Source organism: Aulonocara sp. 'chitande type north' Nkhata Bay, linkage group LG8 (assembly GCF_057382095.1).
Source record: "Aulonocara sp. 'chitande type north' Nkhata Bay isolate Kocher_YH1m ecotype deep benthic linkage group LG8, A_spYH_male_GT1.1, whole genome shotgun sequence".
Lineage (NCBI taxonomy): Eukaryota > Metazoa > Chordata > Actinopteri > Cichliformes > Cichlidae > Aulonocara > Aulonocara sp. 'chitande type north' Nkhata Bay.
The window spans coordinates 23,723,264-23,750,934 of record NC_141351.1 but is presented as its reverse complement, the minus strand read 5'-3'; the positions used below and the strand labels follow the sequence as shown (position 1 = coordinate 23,750,934).

General features: G+C 40.9%; 2 protein-coding genes across 3 annotated transcripts; both read right to left on the bottom strand.

Moving 5' to 3' along the window:
- Positions 1-444: 444 nt before the first annotated feature.
- map3k14b (mitogen-activated protein kinase kinase kinase 14b) lies at positions 445-13,260 on the bottom strand. Of its 2 annotated transcripts, XM_086304433.1 has the most exons (15): positions 12,656-13,260; positions 10,764-11,040; positions 10,039-10,114; positions 8,879-9,686; positions 8,065-8,199; positions 7,797-7,926; positions 7,585-7,713; positions 6,473-6,577; positions 5,879-6,042; positions 5,639-5,789; positions 4,025-4,591; positions 3,437-3,543; positions 3,059-3,179; positions 2,882-2,982; positions 445-2,592 (listed from the first exon to the last, which is right to left on the bottom strand). In XM_086304433.1, the coding sequence occupies exons 2-15, from the start codon at positions 11,032-11,034 to the stop codon at positions 2,428-2,430; spliced, it is 3,030 nt and encodes a 1,009-aa protein (XP_086160559.1). In that variant the 5' UTR covers positions 11,035-11,040; positions 12,656-13,260; the 3' UTR covers positions 445-2,427. The 2 variants fall into 2 exon arrangements, with proteins under 2 accessions (XP_086160559.1, XP_086160560.1); XM_086304434.1 differs by having other exon boundaries at positions 10,764-13,260.
- A 1,671-nt stretch (positions 13,261-14,931) lies between these two features.
- Positions 14,932-16,830, bottom strand: LOC147323819 (serine/threonine-protein kinase pim-1-like). The gene is made up of 7 exons (XM_086304835.1): positions 16,770-16,830; positions 16,165-16,259; positions 15,980-16,027; positions 15,658-15,876; positions 15,370-15,550; positions 15,113-15,283; positions 14,932-15,023 (listed from the first exon to the last, which is right to left on the bottom strand). The coding sequence occupies exons 1-7, from the start codon at positions 16,828-16,830 to the stop codon at positions 14,932-14,934; spliced, it is 867 nt and encodes a 288-aa protein (XP_086160961.1).
- Positions 16,831-27,671: the final 10,841 nt, after the last annotated feature.

Here is a 27,671-nt window from a genome sequence, read left to right as displayed (position 1 = left end):
GTGTCGCATGTACAGTTACTTTCATTTAATAACATGAATCTCTCTTCAGTGGGAACCTCTAGCTGAACTATTTCAAATACAAATAATACAAAATTGTATATTTCATGCCCAGACAGAAACATTTTTATATTTGATATTTATCAAATACAGTTTATACTGTACAAAAACAATTTGTATAAGATCAATACCTATATTACAATTAATGAATGAACAGGATCAGGCTGAGGCGACCGTTTTCATACACCTTCCTGGTCATATGTAAGAGCCTCACGTGTTTAACAGCATCTGTTTTTATAGGGCTGGGCCTCGTTATCAGTGCTGTAAATGTTTACAGTGTGCAGCAGGTCTAATCCTGGTCTTTCTCAAATGACACCAAGTCAGAAACCACTGGGAAAGGCAATAGCTGGAAATGAGCAGAAGACAGCAACTTTTGTGCCTCTGAGTCATTTTTTATTAGAATATAAAATGTAAGACACATTCAAGTACCAAGAGATTCCAGCCTTGTTGTATATTGTGGAAAACACACATCATTTTAAGGAGCTTCATGCCATTTAAACTCTAAATGAAACAGATGACATGACAAACTCTTTCTTCCACATCAGAAAGTAAACAGAGATACAGAGAACGGATTTTTTTTTGTTCCTAGTGATCCATAAAAGGAAAAAAAAAAAGCAGGAGAACGGAAAGAGGGAAACAATCTTAACACACAAAATAAAAAAATACAGATGTCACAACCTATTACAGCCCTACCAACACCATTTCTTATTCAAGCACGTTTATAACCTTGGAGTGTAAACTACTTGTATCCTTACTTAAAACACATAGAAACAGTTTAACCTGAAAATCAATTTTTTTTTATTTGTACTCTCAAGTAGCACTTTATTAGGAACACCTGCTTGTGATAGTGGTTATTCAGTTAGCCAATCACGTGGCACCAGTGCAGCAGAAACTCTGAAGCTTCATTTACAGTGCTGTGCTGAATGGTTGACCATAATGGGACCATAATGTTTGCTTTTATTCTCGTTCCTCTGCTTTGCTCTGCTAACACCAGTGAAAACAGAGATGATCCTGTCAGAGCTCAACGTTTAGATGTCAACAACACTTTGCTGAAATGAAGGAAAGAGGTGAGCATGACAAAACTAACAGTTATTAAAACGAGGTAAACAACATATCTCCACATATTAGCTGTTGTATTTGCATAATGAGCAAGCTAGGTACATGTAAATCCCTCTTACATTTTATTTTGCAGAAATATTACTCCTGTGCTCATCAATATATTGTGTTCACACTACAGACCTAACACAGGGGCTGAGGTCTGGATTCCTACAATGTGTTGTTGGATTTCTGGTAGGGAGCGGCTCAAGCTGGGTGTAGGTTATGACATTGGTTTAACACAGCAGTATAAGCTAAGTACTGGGGTTCGGTAAGGTAACGGACATGTAAGTAGTTATTAAGTACAAATTACAGTTTATTTTTGCAGTTGATTCGGTTTGTTTGTGCATCTTTACCAGCTGTGGGACTTTGCACAACCTCAAAGTGGTCATCATTTCAGGTCTGGATCTGGGAGATTTTGAAGGGATCCTTTACCATTGTTTGAAGGATTGGATATTTTGTGTTACAGCTACAAAAATACATAAAAAATATCACACTAAAAGAACAAAAATGAGAAATTGTGTTGGGATTCCTTGAGGAACAAAACAAAACAAAAAACGGATCCTGTGCATACTCAGTTCATGTGTGGCATGGAGGGAATTTTCAGCCTTGGTGGATCTGCAGGAATATGGAGTCTCAGACGGCTCCTGTTAATAATGTGATTCACTGGATTTAAAAACATGTAATCTAATCTAAACACAGGATGGTGAGATTATCACATACAGTCCAGATAGCAGAAATGCAGCAAGGATCTATCGCCATGTAAAAGCTAGGTCAAAATCAGCATGAGCCAACCTGCCCAGGCTGCTGGTGTCAGTGGGATAACATGGGGAATGTTTTCTTGGTCTCTTTCTGCCAGCATATTACCAACAATCACCAGTCACACTTCTAATGGTTCCTTCATCTTAAATGTGGTTTTATGAATATGAGACTGAATTCAGACGACCTACGTCGACGTCGTCCTAACCAGCAAGTCTGAATCCAGAAGAACAACTCTGGCAACACAGGAAGTAAACTGAGGCTGTTGGGTAGCAAAGAGAGGGCCTACCTGAACCCAGTGTGGTGTTCCTAATAAAGTGCTTGATTGGTATCTTTGTTTTTCCCGTGTTTAAGCTTTTTTGCCCATTTTTCTGTCAAAATGGATTATATATGTTGAGCTATGTGTAAATGCACTGAGAAAAGTTTTAAAGTGCTTAAAAGCTTTTCCCAATGGAAAAAACAAATTAAATTAGTGCAAAAGACCAAAACAACAACAGAGAACAGAAAATATCCGTCTCATTCTCGAAGTTCGAGCTTGCCGTCTCTGACTCTCCACCTCCAGTGCTGGCATCTGTCAGGAGCAGGAACACAGCGAAGCCACAGACCAGACTCTCTGATCTCTCGTTCAAAGGACACCGTCTTCCTGTCCAGAGTCTCCAAAGTGAAGGCTTTCCCTGAGATCTGAGCGACAGGTGTAATTATTCATATGGATTCTGGCTGACTGGGTGTCAGATGTATTTGCAAAGTGGTAATGATAATTTAGTATATTTGTTCTTTCATTAGATAGTTACAGATTTAAATCTAAACTTCCCCAATTTTGTTCTTTAACTGTACTTCGGGACATTTCACTTTCTGTTCCGGAAATAAGAAAAGAGAAAAAAAGCAAACCAAAATACACTTTGAGGAAACAAAACAGAAACCTCGGTCTGATGGCTAAAAGGTTTCTGGACATCTTAAAACTCTCTCATACCTGATCACTAATGCCTATGGCAACATGGCCCACTTTGATCCGCCTACGTTCGCGTATCCTCAAACACTTGCCCTCGGGGTCCTCTATCCAGATATCGATACCTGCAAATGTCAGAGCATTAGAAAAATTCTGCCAACAGCCCTCGATCAGCACAGAGGTGCGTCCCTGCCATCTTACCCTCAAAGCACTGTGAGGACGGCCGATTGGCTAAAGCTAACCACTCCAAGCACGCATCAGTCTGACTGTTGCAGGAGGAAAAGATGCCAGAGCTGAGGTCATCAGACGAGTGATCAGAGTCCTAAAAATAAGAAAGAAGATTTTCTTTTGTGGAGGATTTTATTTTGTACATAAATGTACACACGAAGCATGCATGCTCATGTTTGTTATGTAAAAGATGGACGTAGCGTAACAGTCTCAAAATTCAAGCCAGTGAAGAAGCGCCTTAAGCAAAGCTTGTCATGTCATGTCTGGTTTCTAAACGCTAAAATGGCGAAGACTTTGCAAACCAGTAAGTGACGTCAAGGTTGGCTACATCCCTCGTGCACGGGTACTCACCTTCTCTGAGGCATCTATCTGCGATGTGTCAGAGCAGCTGAAGCAGGATGGTGGTTCATCTCGAGGTTCAGGGGACGGGGTCTTGATTCTGGTACCTTTAGTCACATCTAGTAAAGGACAACATGTGAAAAGTTTCTGTTATTAGCGGACACTGATGAGGCTTTGACAACCTTGTCTGAAACAAGCCAAGTTAGCTCCAGTCCCTTTAAACCGACTTTGTTTGATTAGCTGTGCCCATAAACAAAACATTTGAAGATCATGTGGATGTGTGCCTGAAATGACCATATTAGGGATATCTTGTCTCTGTGACATCATGCAGAACCAAGAGTTTAAAAATGCATGAAAACGAGTGTTTATTGCAGTCTGAAGCTGGAATTTTTGGATTAGGTTTACATAAACAGACTACGAGCGTCCATCATTGTAACTGCAAATAAATGACAGAATAACAGAAAGAGGATAATATGTCCCATTTAAAAGTGTATCTTTGAATATGACACGAAGAACAAAGAGCTCTGTAACCTCATCTGAGCCACATTTATAATAATAATATGATTCGGGGCTTTAGTAATGAGTTGTTTTATGACTCACCATCTCTGAGGTATTCCAGCTCTGCTTCTGATCCCCATGAATTCTCTTCTATCTGGTGACTTTTTTGCAGTAAAGGGAAAAGGCCTCGGAGAGCACGAAGATACTCCGTGGACTCGGTAGAATCCCACTCTTCCTCCTCCTCTTCATCTCCTTCCTCTTCCCAATCCCCCTCATAGTCCTTGTCAGTTTTCAGCCACTTCTCCTGAATATATTCGTCCTCCGCCATGTATATATCTACCTCTGAATCAGACCCAGTCTTCCAGTCTTTGTCATTTGTGATGTAATCATCCTGCAGTGGTTTTGGCTCAGAGTCCCACTCCCCAGTTAAGCAAAATGTCTCCAACTCAGATTCTTTGTCTGAGTTTCCTTCTGACCAGTCGTTGCTGTCCTCGTCTACTGCTGCAGTTCTCCAGGGGCTCACCCAGTACATAGCAGGTGCTGAGCCAGTATGTGATGGTTTATTCTGAATCTGATGGGACAAAGAGCAGCGAGCGTCTTCATTCTGGTTCTGGACATGATACAGTTTTTCACAGGCGCTTTTCATGGACCAAGAACTCAGACCTCCAACTGTGGAGAAAATAATTTGCAGTGTCACAATATGCTTAAAATACTTGGCATCTATAGACAGCTGAGTCCCTTCTTTGGCAAAAATTGGATTTGGATACAGGTCCTATTTTATTTTCCTCAGGAGATACTCCCTCTTGGAGATATTATATAATCTGTTTTATTTGTTTTACCAAATCATCTTTATTTATAAAGCACTTTAACATAAAACCAGAGTTCACAAAGTGCTGTACATGCAAATAGCATAAGCAAAGTAAAAATAAAATAAAAATAAGATAAAATAAGATGAAATAAATAACTAAATAACGCAAATAAAATAAAACATGTTGAGTCAAAAATTGAGTCAACCCCCTTAAACAGTGCCAAAGGCTTCAGCGAATAAATATGTTTTAAGGAGACTTTTAAACTCAGAAAGAGAAGAGGCCTGTGTAACGTGCAAGAGCAGATCATTCCACAACTTTGGAGCAGCTACAGCAAAAGGTCACCTTTAAATTTATACTTAGTTTTCGGTACCTTAAGGAGCTGCTGATTGGCGGACCTAAGGGAACGGGCAGGTGTATATGGTTGTAGTAGCTCCGAGAGGTGGGGGGCCAGGCCACTAAGAGATTTAAAAACTAATAAGAGAATTTTAAAAACAATCCTAAAATGTACAGGTAGCCAGTGGAGTGAAATTAAAATGGGGGTAATGTGCTCAGACTTTTTTGTTCCAGTTAAAAGACGTGCTGCAGCATTTGGCACAACCTGCAGACGCCTAATGGACGCATCACTAACCCCACAATAAAGTGCGTTACAATAATCCAGCCTACATGTAACAAAGGCATGGATTACTGGATTACTGTCTCAAAAAGCTGTTTTGATAAGATGGGCTTTATTTTGGCTAATTTTATGTGTTTGGTGATTACATGCAGCTTTTCTCTAAAGGCTTTGAATGCTTGTATCGTGATTTAAACTCATTTTAGTTTGTGGGCCATGATTTCACTGCTCTCACAACTCTAATGTAATATAAACTGTACACACTTAAATGATTAGAAGATCATAAGGTGCATGGACCTGCTCTGAGGGCCTTGGTGGTTTTCTTCCTGAGCTCAGTTGCTGACGCTCTTCTTTCGGGGTCCTTCTGGAATCCGGCCCTGAACACTTTAGCTGTGAAGTTGTTACACTTGGATGGCACCTCCCACAGAGGCGGAGGCTCATTGACAATCTAAAACAGATGAATACACAAGTGTGGTTTTGTCCCATTCAGCCTGTAACTGTCTGATTTTCCACAAACAGCAAATAAGAGATTTTTACCTGGAGACACAGTGGATGGGAATAGTAACGTATCCATGGCTGGCATCCATTGAGCATGTGCAGTAGCATACAACAGCTGCTCCACACATCCGCCTTGGCACAGAGTTGATCCCCTCGTGCCACCTCAGGGGCCATGTGGGTCTCTGTGCCGGGGAATGCAGCTCCTACATTCACAAACGTTAAATGAATTAAAAGTCTTTAAACTCAAAAAGCCACTCACAACGATGTAGAGGTCAAAATATGTCCAGCGTTGTGGTTAATAATCAAATACTGAGAAGACTGTTGCAAATCTTTGAATGCTAACATGGTAGGCTAAGAATATTGCATGCTATCTTTTAAAGTTATGAATGTTTAAAGGTTGAAAGATGGTGGTGAAAGGCAGATTTATTCATTGCAAACTCCTTTTTGTGTATTTATGGGAACCTAAGCAGTAGATCATTTCACAAGTAGATTTTAAAAAGACTGACAGTTTGCTGTGATATATATGTGTGTGTGTTTTAATTAGATCAATAAAAATCATGGTGTTTGAACCAAAAGGTTAGTCATCTGTAAACTGCACCATAGTTTATTTCAGACTTTTGAGGACCAACTTACCCCTGAAATTCTTGGTGCTCCATCCACTGTCATCTAAAGTCTCTGAGAGACCAAAGTCACAGAGGAATGTGTCTCTGCAGTCTGCAGACAGCAGCACATTGTCAACTGGAATAAGATCAACACGCAGGATTCAGTGGGACAGCTTGTTTTCATTGGGTGCTCATTATGAAACAGTTGACTGAGAAGCAGGAGGCTGTCAGAGGCTGTAAGAGTGATGGGTGCATGGGGGGGCTAAAGCGTGAACGGCCATCTCGAGGTAGAATGAGGTACCATCTACAAAAAAAGCACAGGAACTTTGTGCTATCTGATATGATGAGAGTGGGTAATTTGACAGATGTATGATGAGCGAAGCTTTTAGACATGAGCTCAGAGCACAATAGAGGGGCCTAATGTGAGCAAACCCCTCCTGCTCAATCGTATGAGCAGGGATTACCGAGGGTTTAGGGGTGAGGTGTCCCTTTAGGATTAGGTACCATCACAGGAGATGTTAGCTGACAGCACAACCACCAGCTTGAGGCTTCGCTGAGCTCTTTTCTCTGTATGTTCTACTGGTTATATAAAATCTCTGCAAAGGTACTTTGGGGTCTCACAAAAAACTCGGGGTAGAGTTTAGCACGTCTTATCTCAGTAGAAAGATACTCCAAAACAAGTAAAAGTCTCCATTGCAAGTTAAAGTCAAAATGAGCCTAAATAATGTGTATAATGAACTAAAGATAAAAGTACTACCTATATATTTGTGTCCTTTATTTTTTAGCAACTTCTATAAATTAAGAAAAATTTTGCTATAAAATGCACTGCCTAAAAATAAAGCATGACATCATTATTGTTTTTATCTACTCAGTGAATAATGCAAAGAGGCCAGACGCTTATAGCTCCTGCTTCTCAGTGTTTTCTTTTAATGATTATTTTTAAGAGTATTTGCTGATATTTTTTTACTTCCTCAAGTAAAATGCCTGAATACATCCGCATACACCTGCACATTTGATTTATCCTATATATAAAATGATTAGGACCACACTGGTCACTCTAAAATGTCCAGAGGGTTTGAATTCTCTTAATTTCTACATATTATCATTCAGATCTAAGTCATTATACAAAAACAGAACACATACCTTTGACATCCAAATGAACCACCCTTCTCTGGTGTAGGTGTTCTAGCGCCCCCAGTGTTTGATGAAGGTAATGCAGGGCCAGATCTTCAGGTAGGCAGTTCATCTCCTTTAGAAGCTGGGCTAAACAAGCTGATGGGGTTTGGGAGAGTATGATTACTCTCTCAGACTGCTCAGACGGTTTTTATGCAGTTTGTAGCGTGTAGTTAGGTTACCTGGCTTCAGGTCCATGAGGAGAACGACGTTAAGCCCCTCCCTCACAGCTCCAAAGAGCTCCACGACTCGAGGAGAGTTCTGAGCACTCCATGTGCTCACCTCCTCGCTGCTGAAATGACTCAGTGGAATCTGAGAAGAACGGCCAACAATGAGCTAAATAACAGAAATCAGTTTAAATAAAATCAGCATGTCAGCTCTCGGGAGTTTAAACCTCCCGGGTGGAGCACATCTGGATTGTAATGACTGACTCAGCGGATCTTGGCTTACCCTCTTGGCAGCACATTTGAAGCCAGTGCTTCTGTCACGAACGCAGAACACATCACCATATGATCCATTCTGGATGTGATGAAGGACAAAGTATTCCTCTCCCTCTCTGTACTGAAAACTGCTGGGCTGGAGATGCTTGATGAAACAAAGAGAGAAAAAGGGAAACGAGTTACATCACAAATCCCCCATAAAAAAAACCTTTTACAGCCAGTCTTCCTCATTTAAGCGCTGAAATCCCAGATGAGCCTTCCCTTCAGGCCACTTCACCTACCTCACCACCAGTATTCAAATCTAGACCAAGTTACTGTTAACAGTTCTTCATCCTGGCGTTGTTCCCTCTGGTGCAGAGGCTGCTCTTCAGCAAAGGTTTCTCCATTTGGAGAACTGCTAACAGTAAGTTACCTTATTTATTTTTATTTTTTTATTGATTTCTTTTGGCTCATAACTTTTATTGTATTTTAAATGTGTCTTTAGCTTCTAAACATTCACATCTTGTACACGAAGTAAAAGTTTCCACCTTTAAGTGGTGAAACGTCTGCATTCAGAGTTTAGATGTCACAGATTTTTACACTTCATTCATTTTTTACTAAATTATGAATTAAAAACATTGTTATTCATTATTGTTGGTTAAAGAGAAATTTTTACTTAAATCCGAGTCTTTGTGAAACGCTACGAGGTAACCTGATGTGCATCTCCTTAGAAGCTGAACCAAATGCTGCACTGATGCAGCCTGCAGCGACTGAATACTACTGCTTCTGCTGTCTACTGTCCATAAACAAAAACAGTGTGGATAGACTGGATGTGAATGTCTTACGTCATGAAATATGAGTCCTTCGTTTGCAGGTTTTGATGTTTTCCAGCTGTTTAGGATCTGTTTGATGAAATCTCTGCAGAAAGCTGAAACAAGCAGCTTTGGTATGTGTGCCACTTTGCCCCTCAGCTCATCTAAAACTGTGTCACTCATGTCATCAAACCCAAAGGAACACTGGGATGTATTCTCAGTGCTGAGGCTGTGGGAATACTCTGAATTTCCCAGTGAGTTTTGCACACTTCCTCTAGAGTCAGAATTCCATCCTGCATTGGAGGAAGGGGTAAATCCAGACACATACATGAGGTCAAAGGTCGACATGATGCCTTGTGTGCCAACATCAACGTCATAAGACGAGTCTGAGTCGCTTTCATGAGTGCGAACGGAGTCGGTATCAGAGCCCGAGCCTCCTCTGTGGTCGGTGCTGGATGTGTCTTCTGTATCTACGGATCTGCATTGGTCCTCTGACGGCGACGCCTCCTCTGATCTCCTCACACAGTCACAAACATCTGCACAGCTGCAGCTGTCACACATGCACGAGTCTCTGCAGGGGTCTGAGGCCGAGTCAGTAAACTGAGGAGGAGGAGGTATGATTTCAGCTGATGAAGTCGTCTCTCTGTCTGCTGATTTCAGCCAATCAATCTCCTGCACCCACAGACCCTGGATGATAGGAGGCTCCTCCCCTTCCTCCAGGCTCTGTGTGGTTCTGGTTTTCCGGCGCTGTTTTCTCTGGAGGTGGTAGCGCGGGAATTTGGTGGCTGTTTCAAAGTTCTCATCATCTGAGTCGCTCACAGTCGCTTCCTTACCGAGAGTCCTGCAAATGAGAAGAAGTATGAAAATTTGGTTTCTCACACAGAAAGCGTAATGCTTTCTTTAAAATCCAGCTGATCACAATGTTGTTTGGAGCACATGAGTTATTTAAAGTGCAGGAAGAGGTCATTGTCTCATGCACACAGAAAAAGCACAGCTAAAACCTTGTTATTGTCTATGAATACAAATATGTAGCTGGTCATGAGCACAAAAGCTTCCTTCATACCCAGGCACATAAAGAACCCTGAACCCTCACGTACAAGCTAAATGGAAGCCATATAATACCTGTATCCTATATTTTTGGCCATGGAGGGCATTTAAGCCTGTGCACAGGTAATGTGTGTTGTGTTCTTTACCTGTGCTTTTGGAGGAGGCGAGACTGAGAGTAGGGGCACTGAGTGTTGGTCGGGCTGAACTCCTGGAAGTCTTCTCCTGGGACAGAGAAACAGTAGGAGTTAGAGTTAGAGAAGTCTCGTTGTGGATTAAAGTTCATAAACGTGATTTGAAAATGTGTAAATGGAGAAAAAGCCTGGACCTTTTAACTGGTCCATGTGCTACAACTGCATGCTTCCATTCAGAGGTGTAACAGTAAAAATGTTGTCTTTGGTTTCTCTGCATTCCTCTCTGGAAGCTTTTAGCTGCTATTATGTCATTTTGCACAACAGGAGCTAATGCACCACTTCTTTAATACACCTACTTGGTAGTGAACATTAGTGATCTTCGGTTGCATAAGCAGCTGTTCTGCAAACCTGAAAAGTGCTGATGTACAACTCAAAACAATTATAGGTAATTGAAAACCTTTAAGCCTGTTTTAGTCATTACTCTTTAAAAGCAAGATCAAAGCCCTTTGATTAAAGAAGTACTCATCTTGTGCTGACATGAAGTCTTTTGGCCCCTCAGGGCTTGCATTAAGTCTTGTGCAGCCCCATGATAGACTGGAGACCTGTGCTGGATGTACTCTACATGTGCTTTCATTGTGTGTTTTTTTAAACCAAAGTAATAGAAGGATGCAAGTAGCTAAGACAAAAAGGAAAACAATGTAAAAGAGTCCTGACTCAGATCTGATCTCAGTCTTACTTACGCTCAGCCTGCGCGACTATAGAAACACACGGATTCTCCTCGGAAACTTCACGCCCCTGTGTGACAACATGCTTGGCTGTTCCGCGCTGCATCACTCGACTCAGGTGGGGGCCGATGGCTTGGACCAGCGAGTCCTTCTCCTCCTCGCATCCCTGATTATCGTCCACTTTGGTGAGAAACGAGATCTCAGATCCGCCGGCCGCGATGATGAAGGGTGTGCTGGAGTTAAACAACCGAGGTATGGCCATGTCTCTGTCGCTGTCGGTCGGCATCTAGAACTGGAGGAGAGAAGGAGATGGAAAAATGTTTAAAAGAAGAGAAACCAAAACAGTAAGTTTCATATGGAGTATTTTGAAGTAAGTCAGATCCTACTAAAAACCCTGGTGTGGATAACTTGGCCACACAGAATGGACCCTGTTCTTTTAGTACTTTAAAGGTGTGTGTTTGCACTATGTAGAATAATGTTAAGAGACCGTGTGCGCGGATAAAAGATGGATACATTTGTTGTTTCTTGGCGATAAAATGTCTGAGAATAACCAAAGTTAGCAGGTTTCATCCTGAATATTTTAATATAATTTGGTCCCCAACCCTTGTAGTGAATGGGGAGATATTTGTCTTGCTTGGCTGCTAATAAGTTAGAGTATAAGGAAGCTAAATGCTTTAAAAAGACTTCTAACAAGGTTAGAAGCATTTTATGATCAGTAGGCCTGTCTAAGAAAACTAATATGTGAGCTTTTTGAGCGGCAGCAGATGCAAATGCTTATCCCTAAATCTGCTTTAATTTTATACAAGAACAAAATAATAGACTGAGTTTGCTTTTTCGTTATAATCGACTGTTTAGGGACAACACCTGCACAGGTAAGGAGTTTAACCACTTGGGGTCACTATAGATCAGATTTTTTAGGTGCTGCTCAGCTCATTTCTTTCCCTGATGTGCAGATGGATCCATCCGTTTTTTTGTAAAACAAATGAATCATCATCTAAAGCCAGGAGTTGTCCTATAATAAAATGATCAGGAATATACTGTATACTGTACGGAAATGTGTGATGTTGGATATCTTTTCTGTTTTTATTTCAACAGTTGGAACCACTGAGAAATATGTATGAATATGTGAATATGTTTTATTTTTTCATTAATTATTTAAATATCTATCCTACATTTTTATGTTAAGCAGGAAAACTATTTCATTCTTATATCCTTAATTATACAACCCTAGTTTTGTCATATTTACACAAGATATGGCAGATATGATATGACAAATACCGGGTTGTAATATCAGGCAGTAATTGAGTCTAAAATAATCCTTTATGCCTTACTTTTAGGTTCCTGCAACACAAGAACCCTGATTAATTCAGCCGTAGTAGAAACCACTGATTTGTAGCTGACAAGCACTTTAATGTGGTGGCATTTGCCGTGGCGGGGTGTGAATGAAGGGACACCGGTTGTAAGCCCGGCAAGGTGAATATAAATAGCGCACAGAGGGGCGGTTGCATGCCTTCCACTGAGGCTGTCCAGCTGTCAAAGTCTCTCTTCCTCAGGGCTCGCCATGTTGACAGCGAATACAGGGGGATCAAAACAGACACTCTTCCCACTCACAGAGGCCACACTTGTCCTGGAAGTGCTCGCACAGAGCCTGCGTGAATGGATACCTGAAGAGCTTTACTTTGATAATATGGAATTAACCAGGCTTTATCTACAGATGAGCTTCATCTAAGAGCCAGTCAGACTTTCAGGACATGCAAGATCAACATGTTAGACTCTGGAAATGCTGCAACTATCACTAAACTTTCCATCAGCCTCAAACGTCCTTCTTACTCTGTGACCTGACAGTGAGGACACCTCCAGCTCAGCAAAGTCTGACTCAAACATCCAGTCACAGCAGAGCACATTACCTTAGGAGCTCAGTCAGCTGGTCTCGGGTTCAGCTGAAATCCTGCAGAAGAGATCGAGGTTTCCTCTCGTGACTCCTTCTGTCTTCTGCTGTCTGTCCGTTCTGTGTTATTATGTGTTTGTTAGTTTCCAAGTGTAACTTACCGGCTTTCTGCCCCCACAGGCCCTGCTGATTGGCTGACCATGTGTGTGAGTTACGAGCTCTTGCACCTCTGTCACCCAGGCCCACCCACTCGCCCACACCAGCCTCAAACACGCTTCATGGATTCCGTAGCTGTCCTCGATGACACTTGGGTCTTAAACCCACTCCAAGTGTCACAGTTTAAAGCCAAATTCCCACTGTTCAGCTCTAAGCCTCAGTATGACGGCTCTTATTTTCAATAAAAAAGATGTAGAGCAAGAGAAGCATTGTTTTCCAGCAATAGAAACGTGTCCCCTGTGCTTAAGAAGTTGTGAGGGCTCAAAAATGCTGGAAAAAATCAAAATAGAACGCCAAATTTCAGCCCACCCATATGTGGGGCCTATAACTGGTTTCATTAAGGGGTGGATCGGGAGATCTCAGGCGACCTCATTGATATGCTGCTGTGGGTTTCCCATGATGCACTGAGACCACATAGAAATCTGCCCCTCCCCTTGCCTGATTCTGCTGAAAGGTTCTTCCTCTCCACCGTGCTCGCAGGGGTTCGTCTGTTTGTTGGACATTTCACTCATATATCTCAGGGTCGTTACCCTGCAATACAAAGCACCCCGAGGTGTCTGTTGTGGTGAATTGGAGCTGCACAAATACAATAAAATTAAACTGAATGAAATCTTTAAAATCTTTTGTGTATTGTGGTGAAGAAAACCATGCAGCTTAATCAGCAGTTTCATAATAAAGGTACTGATGATGATTTAATAATTAAATAGAGATGTTGTGTAAACAATGCACATATTAAGATGCTGTGAAGAATTGTGTAATTATTGTTTTGTACAGTTATGCATACGAACTCTCTTCCCACTTGTATACACAACCTTGGAGTTAATTTGCTGAAAAGGTGAAAAAGAAATCTTAGTAGAAATCATACTTTGTATAAACGTAAGAATCAAATTGAGGCTCATGTTGTTATTTGGTGACAGACTGTTCAGAACCAAAAAAGAAGACAAAATCAAATTGTTGATAAATTGAACCCTATTGTTGATATGATGTCCTTACATACACACACACACTGATATCTGTTTGTGTATAGAGTTAAATAATGATTGCATAACATATTTGAAGTTACACTTGTAAAAAAAAAGCTCAGTTTCTTCTGTCCCTTGACAACTGGACGGTGCATTCCTGTGTGAATTAGTAAAATACCATAGGAGGGAGTGCGCTATGTGTGTGATTTGGGTGGAGGGTCCCTCTCCCTGGCAACACGTGAATGGAATCAGAGGTCGACCAATTGTGAGGCTGTGCAGAAAGTTTCCTCGCACGTCACTGGGTTACTGTCACTCCAGTCCTCGCTGCTGTTGGTGGGTCGAATCAGCTATACATAGAAGTGAAAAGCCTCGTTGAGGCTGTTTCAGCGTCTTCATTTCTCATTCACTGATGGAAATAATAAATCAGTGCCAATGAGGGCAAACCATAAAACCTGTTTTTATGTAATCAGGATCTATTAAAAATAATTTTTTACCACTTTCTGGGGCAAAACTGGAGAGGCCTGAGCGCAGTCATAAACAGAAACTCTGCACAGGTGCCGTGGGAAACCTGAGTTAAGTGGTACTTGTGGAGAGTTTGTACTTACTGGTAAATGCAGGCCAGTAGTTAAACTTTAACCTGATTCATTTTCAGTTTTCTTCTTTTTTGGGTAAAAAACAATCCTTGAAATGGTAATAAAAGAGTATTCTCACCAAAGTTGAATTAAACAAGTTTTATTTTGATGGAAATTAAATGTTCAGACTTTTACTAAATTTTATTTGATTAATTAAAGTATTTTATTACATTTGACTAATCAAATTAGGCCAATTTTGATGGAGCTCCTGACCCAGCCCAAGCTCTCTATGAAGACGAGGAAAAACTCCCCGGGGGGCCAGATCGATGGGAAGAAACCTGGGGAAAGCCCATTCAAAGAGAGATCCCCTTTCCTGGGATGGCTGGGGGGGTTACAGGAACTCCAGGATAACAAAATTTAGAATAGGCCAAAAAAACTAAAAACACACTTTTCCTGTAAAAAAGTTAATAAAAAGAAAGTTAGGTAATGTATCACACTTATATGATAAGATATGAAGTGTGTGTCTGTGTGTGAAAGAGACGGGCTTATCTGAGCCAGGGGTGAAGCTGGAGGTCCCCCAGCGTTGGGTGCTTCTCCGGGACGTTGGTTAAACATGCGTCCAAGAAGTTCCGGCAGTCTGGAGAGAAAGAAAGGAGAAAACAGATGAAGATGATAGTTCCAGTGATCCAAGCCATCAGTGAATGTTGAAGCGTGACGTTTTCTTACGTGGCGACAGATCCTTGTTGAATTTCAGTTCCTTTTGGAGGAACGTCATGGTATTAAAGTCCCCCACATGAAGCGCTTCATACAGCACCACTCCCATTTGCCACACCGTGGTGGGTCCAGCCCTGTATTTTTTGCGTCCGTAACATTCGGGAGGGGTGTGAATAGCTGTACCTAATAAACAGACACAATGACAATTTCTTGTAAAACAAAAGGCACAAATTGCTACATGTGTGAAGAGCAGGAGCTGAATATGTTACCATAGAAGAGGCGGCACACCGATCGCTCCTTAGCAAAGCAGCTCAGTCCAAAGTCGATGATACGAACACGAGGCACATCTGAGCCGGTCTCAATCAGAATGTTCTCACTCTTGATGTCCCGGTGAAAGATGTGTTTATCCTCCAGGTGCTTTGCTGCATCAACCAGCTGCTTCAGAATGACCTGGAAAAGATGAAAAAGACAGTAATGAGTCAACAGGTTGATGCTTCTCTGATATTCTGTGTTTTGATTGAATGCTGTACAGTCTAAGGCTCTTTCAGTCAACTTACCTTGGCCTTTTCCTCTGGTAAACATCCTCCATTTGCTGTGATGTAATCATGCAGGTCCACAGCGGGGACGGGTCTCTCCAGCACCAGGATCAGCTCTGTGCCGAGGTCAAACCAGTCCAGCAGAGACACGGGTGCTGACGCTCCCACTGGTCCATCCGCTTCAGCTGCAAGCTTCAGCATAATGGCCACTTCCACCGAGACCCGCTTCGCGTTTTCACCCTGATATATTCCAACAAAGTGGATGATGAGGAAGAGACGTTCCACAGGTGAACGCTGCACTCAGTCCAGGAATGTAAAAACAGTTCAAGTGTTGCACACTTACCGTCACTTTGATGGGGATTCTGTCCTTTGGAATGTGTTTGATGGCTACCTAAAAGACACAGAGCATTGGTGAGCATTTCCTCCGTATGGCATCACTAAAGGTGTGAAACAGCACACGTCTCAGCTTACGATATTAACCCTTATCTGCGTTACTGCCTGTCTTATTCCCACCATCTGAACACTTACTGGGCAACGATCCGTTATCCGGTAGCCAGCAAACACTGCTCTACAGCCGCCTCCTCCAAGATGGTGCTCCTCCACGTATCTGGCCTGGAATTCACCTGAAAAGACAAACACACATGTTGTTTTACTACAGCTGTGACACAAATGACTCTCTGCTGTAGCCTAAATGTTCATTTTGCTCTTCACCTGAGTATAAAAGCCAAGCTGCTTGCTACTTACCTAAACAACAACAACACAGTAGTGAAAAAGAGTGCTCGACATCAGGACTGGAAGGATTTTGATGGCATTTTAATGAGGATTGGTTAAATTCTAATAACAAGTTCATCCTTTTGATAAAAACAGAGCAACACCAGTCCATACTAGGTCTACTAAGTGTTAGAGCTTCATGACACTTGTTGGTCTGTTTTTACTGCTGAGTCCAAGAATAAACTTGTCCCATTATTTTGCCCCAGTAACCTTTCTTTGATTAGACATGTTGTATTTCTGCTATTTTCACTCAAACACAGGATTCAAATGATTCATTTTTACACAGAGTGTCAACATTTTTAGAAATGTAGATTCTGTTATTTGGGGGATTTTACACAGATTTGATGTATTTGTTTACTTACTTTGATCTCCTGGACCTTTCTTATCTGCTGGACTTGTATTTTTTCTCGTTTCCTTGTTCATCTTAATTTTTAAAATCTTTCAAACAGGAAAACGTAGTGAATATTTCTTCAAATGCATGTGCTTGTCTTTTCTAAGCTGTTTTAAGCGAGTTCTGTAAGTGAGCTTTCAAAATAAACTCAGACTATGGCAACAGAATCTTGCCTTGCAGTGACATCACTGCCTGCCAGTAAAAGTGTCCCCAAGTAGTTTAAAGAGAAACGCTGTGGCACACTTAGCCATAATATTTCATATAATTCAATAATTTCATATTAATTCAACTGTTTCTTTCATTATATATATTTTTTTATATTTTAATATTGTTTGTATAAAGACTTGATGTGTGGCTGCCAATTTGAACAGTTCTGGTTGACCTAATACTTATAAACACAGTGTCAGCTACGTTGTCATCTGATTTAATGTATTTATTTACATTAAACTTTCTTATTATATCAAACGATTAACCAATAACAGAGTGTGTTACTATCAAATGTGAAATAAAATATAACAGTTTTTTTATAAAGGCATTGGTAACTGGTTTTCTTTTTTTTTTTTTTCTGTTAGGATCATTCAGTAATACAATGTGCACGTAGGTCCGACCATCAATTTCTATCACTTGGTCAAAGGCTGAGAGTTGGGTGTCATCCCGAGACTGCTCCAGTGGTTAATCTCTCACGGGGTGGCGGGCCCTTGTAGTGACGCCCTAGTGAGTCTCCTCCCCCCGCGTCACCCTGAGCCCAGACACTACACGCTACTAAAAGTTGTGATCACATCCCCACATACTGCCCCAAAAGGTTATTAAACCCCAGCCAATTTGTTTCCAAAATTAGGGGATGTGACAGGCACAAACTAACTGCAGCCTTTATCCTATGTGTGGTGTGACGCAGAACACCTAAGGTATCCGTCTGTGCCGCCCTTGGTGCTTTGGGTGCAGTGCCTGTTGCTTCTTGGGCCCAGGGAGGCAGAGGGGGAATACGAAAAGTCTAAAGACACCATTTGACCTTAGAACTGAAGAAGCTTCTGGGATGAGAGGTGAAACGTCTTCAAGCAACTTAAAGAAGTCCAGACGCTTTTCTTTCCAAGCTCCTTAGACTCTAAAGACAAGAGTTTGCACTTTAAGGAATGTCAACAAAAGGGAAGACTGATATATATATATATATATATATATATATATATATATAAACTCTTGTCTTTAGAGTCTAAGGAGCTTGGTATATGTGGTACTCGAAAATCTGTCAAATGTTTTAGTGCGACTTTGCTAAGCTACGAAGCGGCGCTTGATGGATTGTCGGAGCATTACGGCTATCGCAAGCCGGAGCCTCGCGGAGTGATAAGTACTGTGCTTCAACATAATATTGTGTGTGTATAACCTCTTTTTAAGTTTTGTGGATATTATACATGGTAATGCTGAGGATATGTCAGCTGGAAATGCCTTTTGGTTAAACTGTCAGCAAGGAATTTGCATTTGCACTGTTAGATTTTTATATAACTTTAATGCACATAAAAAACAGCTGCTTGTTTAAGTGAAAATACATTGATGGGATTTTTTTGCACTAATAAAGTTGTGGAGTTGTAAAGTAGTTTGTCTAGTGTCAATTCTATCGTCAGTTATATCGTTATCGCAAATTTTCAAATGTATATAGAGTGATAAATATTTTTGGTCATATCGCCCTGCTCTACTTTCTACCACTAGAGGTGGCCTGGCATCTCTGACCTTCCAAGTTCAAAGTAAAGTAGGACAGGCACACATAGACCACCCCCACCATCACAGCTGTGTCTCTGCTCTGCTCTTCTGTTTACTCAGGTCGTCATAACAACTTTTGATGACGAGAAGGAGCTGGGTGGAGAGGGTGGGGTTAGATGATACAGGGAGAAAAGGTCACAGGAAGTGTGTGGGCTTGTTTTGCTTTTTGTGTACAGATGACCTCACCAAATTTAATTATCACATCATCAGACGAAGAAGCTAATTTCAGCCTCGAGTGTTTGCCTGCCTATTAAAAGGTCAAATTAAGACTGCAGGGGGAGGAAAAAACATCCTCTGGAAGGAACATTTCTTGCAAGATGAGCCAAATCCTAAATGAAGAGACAGATTACAAGCCATTAAAGTTCTTGAGATGACCAGAGGTGGCAAAAGTACAGGCATTCTGTACTTAAGTAGAAGTACAGATACTAGTGTTACAAAGTACTCCAGTAAAAGCTGAAGTACTGGTTCAACTTCTTTACGCAAGTAAAAGTGAAAAAGGACAGACTTTAAAATGTACTCCCAGTAAGAAAGGAAAAAGTAACCCATTGGAGGACATTTTTATTCTATTCAATTATTTATATAGTGCCAAATCACAACAACCAATGCCTCAATGCGACAGCTATTTTTGTACAAAGCTAACTGAACCATGTGCTACATTAATGTAATGATGAAACAATATTAGTAGTATGAATTTTAATTCTGCTAAAAGTAATTAGCTTAAATTGGTTAAGTTGAACATGAGCAGAGAAAAAGAAGAAAAATGTAAAAAAAAATCTACTTTCTGTTGCCTTCACTGTAGAGGGTGACTTTGCCTCTAAACAGGAAAATGAGTATGGGAAGTTAAAACGGGATTCAGCAGGTGCAGGAACCCTGCAGAGGATTTTCATGCAACCTTTAAAACACAGTTAGTCTACTTCAGTTTGATGTTTCACAATATGAAAAACATGTCACATGTACAGACCCAGTATCTGATTTAAGTGTGAGGACTTACATGTCAGCTTTAACATCCAGTTTATCAAACACCACTGAGCAGTCCTTATCTTTAAATCTATCATCTCTTCTTCCTGTCCTGTTCTGTCTTTCTTATCTGTCTCCGTCTCTCAGTGAAGTTAGCTCTCTTTCCTTTCTCTCTGTGAAATAAGCAGCTGGACCTTTAGCTAGCACACAAGCAGTTCGTGTGATGATGTTGTTGAGCTGATAGAAATGCTGTAAAACATCATGTCATGTAGTTACTCCCTTTATGCTCCTCTTCTGTAGCTAGATGCTGACTACAACTCACTGACACCTGCACTCCTTCCGAGTAAATCAAGGGTGTCAAACTCAGACATTCACCCAAACAGTCCGCTTTAACCTGAAACTCCCCTTTCTGTCAGTGTAAAGAAGTTACATATTTAACTGTTTTTCTATGTGATGAAGAAAAAGCTGCTGTGACAGAGAAAGAAATCTGTCAGCACGAGTCTTTGGACTTAAATTAGAAAATGTTCTTGTAGCTCATTGCCCAGACTGTCCAGTTTTTTTAAAGACTCATCTAGACACTCAGAAACCGAGCCATGGTTCTGTGCTGAACGTGAGATGGAACATCTTATCTCTCTTCTGAGGTTACAAACCACAAAGTTACTGCTTATTTTCCGTGGTGTGTAAACTGCAGATTTTAATCATGCAACAGATAAATTCTGATTTGTAAAATCAGACTTCCAATAACTAAATATTATTTCTAAGTCCTTATCATTAACAATTTTAGGAAGGCTATACATCCCTATAATATGCTTGCATTAACGTGGTGAATTCACAGTAAAGTACTGTCAGTAAAGTGTTGTCAGTGTTGGCTTTCATCAAGTGTAGTAGAGTTTAATTTACATTAAAGCTGATGATGCTTCAATTCATTCACTGAATTCATTCACTATACCAACTTTATACAGTTTAGCATGAAGAGAACATACAGTATACTGTTAGTGGAGGAAATGAAACTCAAGCAAGATAGCTGTGTAACATCTGCTGACATCGTTGAATTCAGTGGTGTAAATCTACAAAAAGCAGCAGGTCAGCTGATCATAGCTTGGCCACTAAGAAAATCTACTGGAGCTCACAACAGAAATGATTTTGAATTCGTATTTTCCCCATGCTGAATCACTATAACAGATCTTATTGTTCCCCCACTCTCCAAATCCCACTTTAACCTCTGACTGTTCATATTTTTCTGTTTTGGCATTGAGGCAAAGCCATCCTCCACCATGTAAGGAACACAAAAAAATCCCCCTCTCGCCCCTGTGGGTGATCTATCCTTCAAGCTCTGGTCTTCTATCAGGCGCCTGGGGTTTGAGGATCCTTGTTGTTCCTGGGATCTGCTGGAGCCACACGCCTAGCTTGGGAGTCACTGCACCTAGTGCTGCGATTACCACTGGGACCAGTGTTACCTTCACCCCCCACACCTTCTCCAGCTCTTCTCTGAGCCCTTGGTACTTCTCCAGCTTCTCGTGTTCCTTCTTCCTGATGTAGCTATGTCTATCACTATGGCCATCTTCCTCTGCTTGTCCACCACTACTATGTACAGCAGGTTAGCCATCACCATTTTGTCCGTCTGTATCTGGAAGTCCCACAGGACCTTAGCTTGTACATTCTCGGCCACCCATTTTGAACTCGAGACCTCCAGCCTCTATGGAGCTTGTGCTCAGAGCTTGTTCATGTGCTGCCATGATTCAACACATTCTCTGTGCTGGGTTTCTGTCCAGCTATGTCCAGCCACCTGTTGGGTTTCTGGATGTTAGCAGCTTCTTTTATCTGCCGGTGGTACATACAGTCCTGCCGTGATGTCTCCTCCTGTTTCTCTGGTTTCTGCTGCCTAAGGTATTTGCTAAGCACGCTGTCAGTTGTTGCAACCTTTCTGATGTACTCGTGGATGTTTGCTGTTTTATTTCGAGAACTCTAATGGCTTGTAATCTGTCATTTCATTTAAGGTTTGGCTCCATCTTGCAATATATGTTCACGTTACTCCTTTCAGAGGTTGTTTTTTCCTCCTCCTGTAATCTTAATTTGACCTTTTAACAGCAGGTTGGGAGGCAAAGACTCAAGGCTGAAATAAACGTCTTTAGAAAATCTGCCTGGCTGATGATGTGATCATTAAATTTGGTGAGGTCATCCTTACACAAAAAGCAAAACATACATCCCACTTACCTACTGTGACTTTTTCTCTTCTGCATAAATACATTTCTAAAGATTCTGTTGACATGAAATTCTCACCATATGTAGATAACAACCTATCCAGTCCACACATAGAAAGAAACCAAACCACAGATGCCCATAAATTATGTGTAATAATGAGAAATGACACAGTGAAAAATTATTTAACATGTTTACTTAAATGTATTTGATACTTTGTACAAAAGCCTTTATATGTGATGACAGCTTCAAGACATCTCCTGTATGGAGAAACTAGTTGGATGCATTCCTCAGGTGTGATTTTGGCCCATTCACCACACAATCAGTCTTCAAATCCTAAAGGTTCTGTGGGCCCTTTCTATGAACTCTTTCCACAGATTTCCTGTTGGATCCAGGTCAGGTGATTGGCTGAGCCATTCTAACAGCTTTATTTTTTTTCTTTCTGTGCAACCAGTCAAGAGTGTCCTTGGCTGCGTGTTTGGGTTCATTGTCTTGCTGAAAAAGCTTAAATAATACATACTTTTCCACTATAGACGAATATGTTCACGTTCATTTATTTTTGTATTTATTTTTATTACTAAAACATTTTTTTATCCAGCACCAAATCACAACAACAGTCACCTCAAGATGCTTTATATTAAAAGGTAGACCCTACAATAATAAAAAAAAACCACCCACACAATCATATGACCCGGCACACCCACAGTGTGAAGGGAAAACTCGCTTTTAACAGGAAGAAACGGGGCGGGGCCATCTGCCAGGACCGGTTGGGGTGAGAGAAGGAAGACAGGATAAAAGAAATGCTGTGGAAGAGAAACAGAGATTAATTACAAGTAATTTTAGCACAATATAATGCTAAAATAGCTGGAGTCACTGTGAAGCTGGAGGAGGAACGCTAACACGTTTCCACTCGATATAAGTTAACAGGAGGGTTCCTGATGGTTAGGGACAAATGTAATCGCATGGCAGGATGCTGGTAAATGGACCAAACTTCAGTCAGGAGAACAACTGAGATAATCCATCCACAATACGAGGTTAGTCATTAATTTACTGCAACAACACGGGAATAGAACAGCTGCGAGAGAATTCAACATTAATGAATCAATGGTACGGAAGTGGAGGAAGCGCCGTTTTTGGCTTTCCTCATATTCTAAAATGTGCTTCGTCTCTTCGCGACTACTGTAACCTGGCGTAATTTGCAGATCATGTTGTTTGCAGCCACTGCAATGCTTTTGACCAAAACAGGCACAGCTTGATGACACCATCAACATGCGCTTTCGCGGTACAGTGGTATGGTCAAAATCTCTTGGCCAAGTTCGTATCATTTGTATCATATACCGTTTATACCGCCCACCCCTAATTCTGATATAAAATAAATGTCAAATAAAATACATGTTGTGACTTTGAGCTGTGACTGATATGATGATGGACTCCTTTAATGCAGAGACAAACTGAACCGACAGATCTGTGTCAATTCAAAAAAAGCAAGCGTGAGTGAAATGAAGACGCTTTACATCGAATCAAAAACCACCAAAATTAGATAAAGAAGAGGGAAGTTCCAGTTCTTCCTGTTGGAAGATAAATAGCGAGTGTAGCACATGTAATGATCAGTGCAGAGAGAAGCCCACCTTGAAATGGATCACTTTGTGGTTCTGATGGTGATGCTGCTGTTGAGCTCAGGTAGGATGCTTTGTGTTAAATACCAGCTGCTGTTAAATTAAAAAAGAACAAGAAGCACAGAAGAAGACATCCAACACGTATAAGTCAGCTTTAATATGTTTGGTATATCTTTTTATATGTAGAAGACCGTTGTGGTCATGGGTGCTAAGATGATTATAATTGTTAAATGTGCATTTCCATGGATTTGCGTTGGTGTGTGTGTGTAAATGCAAAAGCATACATAAACAAGAGAAAGGGTAGGAAAAAAACATTGTGTTTATCTTGGTGCTATGGGAGGAATATTAAGGAAAGGTAATAATGTCTGTTGACCCACTTTCAAACCATTTTTTTGCACAATGAAATCTGAAGCCTGACATTTTCACTGGTCTTTCTACCCTCAAAATCAATCAGCAACTGTAATTTGGGAAAGATAAAATACTGATGGAAGCCCTTCGCTTCCATTACTAGACCCAAGGTTGCACTATATGGTCAAAAGTTTAAGGGGGTCCAATCTGTGAGGTGGTCTAACTGTGAGAGCAGGGAGGCAGGCAGGTGATAAGAAGAAGGGAGTCCGAACCAAAGTGAGAGGGGCAAATTCAGCAGCAAAGGAAAGGAAACTGTAGGCGGTGAGGTAAAAAATCCGTGGACACAACTAGGCACAAGAGAAACAAAACGAGTACAAGCATAAATTGCAATGAAGCGCATGAGTGAGGCGACAATAACGCTGGTTAGCAGACGATCTGGTGGAGAGTTGCTGTTCCAGCTGGCCTTGAAGAGGAAATCAGTAGTGGTGTGCAGATCGATACGGAAATATTGATTCCTCTGATACCTGGTATTTATGTTCTAGAATCGATTCTCATATTAAAATATCGATATTTTAGTAATTTGAGTAATTTGTACTTTATCAATAACAGGAAGACAGTGGAAAGAAACTTTATCATTCGGATTATCTAACTTGGAAGGAACTACATGTGAAATATGGCTGTATAAAGGTGTCGCAGCCCCTTAGACCACTGATTTCCTTTCCGATCCGATACCAAGTAAAATTCAGGGTGGTATCGACGATACTGATCTGATTCCGATAATTTGTACAAAAACGTAATGTTTTATTGTATTTCAAATGATAGCTTCATAATGATTACATGACAACAGACTACTTGTTCTTATTGCTTAAAAATGCAGAATTATCATATAGAAATAAAAAACCTGCAGTTGTGCGCTATTTGAACACGTTGCCTGCCTGCAGCACTAAAGGACTCCCCGACGCATTTATACAGCCGATTCTAGAATATAAATAACTGGTATCACAGGAATCGATATTTCAGTATTGATCCACACATCACTAGTGCCCACTCACAACAATGGCTGAGCGTAAACGGAGTCATGTGTGGAAGTATTTTATGTGTTGAACCGAAAGTGAATGTACTGAAGCAGGGAAGAGGATGGAGGTGAACAGGAAGGAATGGCAAGTGAGGAGAAGCCAGGAAAAGCTTAAAATGATGCGGGAGCGTCGTAGCAAGAGTATTTAGGTTTACAGTACGTGGCAAAATGACAAATTTACTGATGGAGAGGTGGTATGAGTCTATGATTTGGATACTTTAGGGCAGTGCTTCGCAATTATTTTCTGCTACGCCCCCCTTAGGAACAAGAAAACATTTTGCATCCCCCACTCTCCCCCGCAACTATAAATAGTATAATTTGTCTAAATTGTTAATATAAGTACATCTCTGCACAACATTGTATCCTTATTAACATTAAAGAAAACAAAAAAAACCCTTAAAACAAAGAATAACTTTATTAACATTGTTTTTCACTCTGTAACAGAAACAATTTAAAGTGCATGTAATAGCACTGCATTAATGATCAAGGAACTGACCTCACAGCCCATTGTTCATTCAGTAGGCTGGCTTCAGTTATTGTGCAAAGGAACTTGGATGAGTGATGAAACGTTTCTCCCATTGAAAATGTTACATCCAGATGAACAGAATCAACTTTTTGGGAATAATTTATTTTTTTCCTGTCTATGGCTGAGCCCCAGTCAAGTTCTTGCTTAATACTGATGGATTCATTGCTTTTCTCCACAGGCGTCCAGCCTATAGGGACACACAGTTCAGCAGGTAAATAAACAAATTAAAGAAAAAATGAATCACAGAAGAGAATGAGCAGTAAAGTTTTTTTTTAACTTATTATTTGCAGAAGTACATTGACTTCTTTACTATTGATACTCTGCTTTCTCGTCAGACCCTGATGTCAGGGTGGTGGGCGGAGCCAGTCGCTGTGCTGGCACAGTGGAGGTGAAAAATATGGGAGAATGGAGAGCAGTGCACAGTATTGGCTGGACTCTGAGACAAGCAGCTGTTTTCTGTAAACATCTGGGCTGTGGCTCTGCTATTTCTTTAGGAAAGAAAAGGGTGTCTGACAGGACTGTGTGGGAGCTCATACATGACTGTGTTCAGTCTGCGTTTGCTTTGAGAGAATGAGCAACATCATCGTCCTCTGTCAATACCTTGGATCTCACCTGCTCAGGTAAGCCCGTTAGTGACATCAGCAATGACTTCAGTGCTGATAGTACATGTGTTTAACACCTATGTTGTGTGTTCGTGAGGAAATGCTGACAGGTGTTCTTCTAAACCCAGATGTCATTTTTGTAAAGAGAAAAAGCAAACAGCATGACGGAGAAGACAACAAAAACACAGACACAAGTAAATTCATAAACACCACAAAACTTTCTCCAAGACAGCTCACTGTTGGGGCAGTGTTTACTTTTAAGGGAATTATAACGTATATTGTATTTTGTTTAAAAATATTACGTAGGAGTAGGTCATGGATAATAAATATTGATTTTTAAATAACTGAACAAATATGAAATCTACCAGTATCGTTTCTTTAAAGTTTGTGGGAACTGAGCAGCCTGTTGGCATAAAAAGCAGGCACTCCTGTACCTTATAGGCTGGTGGCCATGATAGAAGTGTTCACATTATGTTCCAGCAGTCTTTGCTAAGATGCAAATTCATGGTTATATTTTCACTTTCATGATGCAACATGTCTCCCGTTAATGTGGCCAAACAACAAACCTTGATTAATCTATCCAGAGGAGGTTACTCCCCTCGCTGCTCTTTGAATGCACAATGACAAACTGTAGTTGGGCTGTGATGGTCAGTATTCAAAGAAATTGGTGAAATTTTAGATACAAACATGGGCGTGAATCAATCAACTCTGTGTTGAAGTGATTGTCGGACTGCTGATGACTGAATGTGTCTGATCAGATCTTAGCATCACAGTGGTCGTCCTGCCGCTGATTCTGCTTCCGTATTTCTACTGGAAGGTACTGAACCCATCTTTGTGCTGAGAATGAACGCTTTATTGGGCTGAAAAGACAAGTGACGCAGTCAGTCTGACGCATGTGCTGTCATGTCTCCAGGCCCGCAGGGGGCAGATGCTGAGCAGACAGGAGACCAGTGGGCTGATTGACACTAACCTCGGTGTTTGTGCATCTCCAGAAGGTCAAAATGAGACCTTTACATCAGTGCGATTTCCTTTTCCCCTCAAAAACCTACTGTATACAGTCAGACCCATGCAGCGCTACTGTGAGCAATAAACTGCACAAAAATGATGGGTGTATATAAAGTCTGAAGGTTATGTAAACACGCCAGAATAATTAAATGCCAGAATGTTGTAGCAATTATTTCATGGTTAAAGCTTTACAAAGTTAAGATGCGAACCCAACTTTGGCAGTGTTTCTCCAGTTGTGCCCAATATCATCAGTAAGGAAGTCATTTTTGGCCAAAAAACTACAATCTTTTATTGTGCATTTGTTTTAGTTTTCCAATCTGAGTGCTTTTCCTTTTTAAGAAGTTTGCATTTTTAATATGTACACATACACAGAAAATGTTAGTTTCTACTTTGGGATTTTGCTTTTGTTTGTTTTGTGATAATCAATTGTACTTTTATGGTATATTGTAACATTTATTACAAGTGCATATTAATATTTTTCTATATTAAAAATTTGAGCTCGAAATATTATGATAGAGATATGATAAAGTTCATCTATGAAGAACACAGGTCACCATGGACAAAGTTGCTAATCAGGGTGTTCTCTAGCAAATGCCAAACATGCTGCTACGTGTTGGGCTGTAAGCAAAACCCCCACCTGTGGACGTAGGGCCCTCATGGAGTCCGTTTCTGACTGTTTGAGCTGACACATGCACATTCGTGACGTGCTGGAGGTCATTTTGCAGAGCTCTGGCAGTGCTCCTTGCACAAAGGCGTAGGTAGTGGTCCTACTGCTCCTATTGCCCTCCTACAG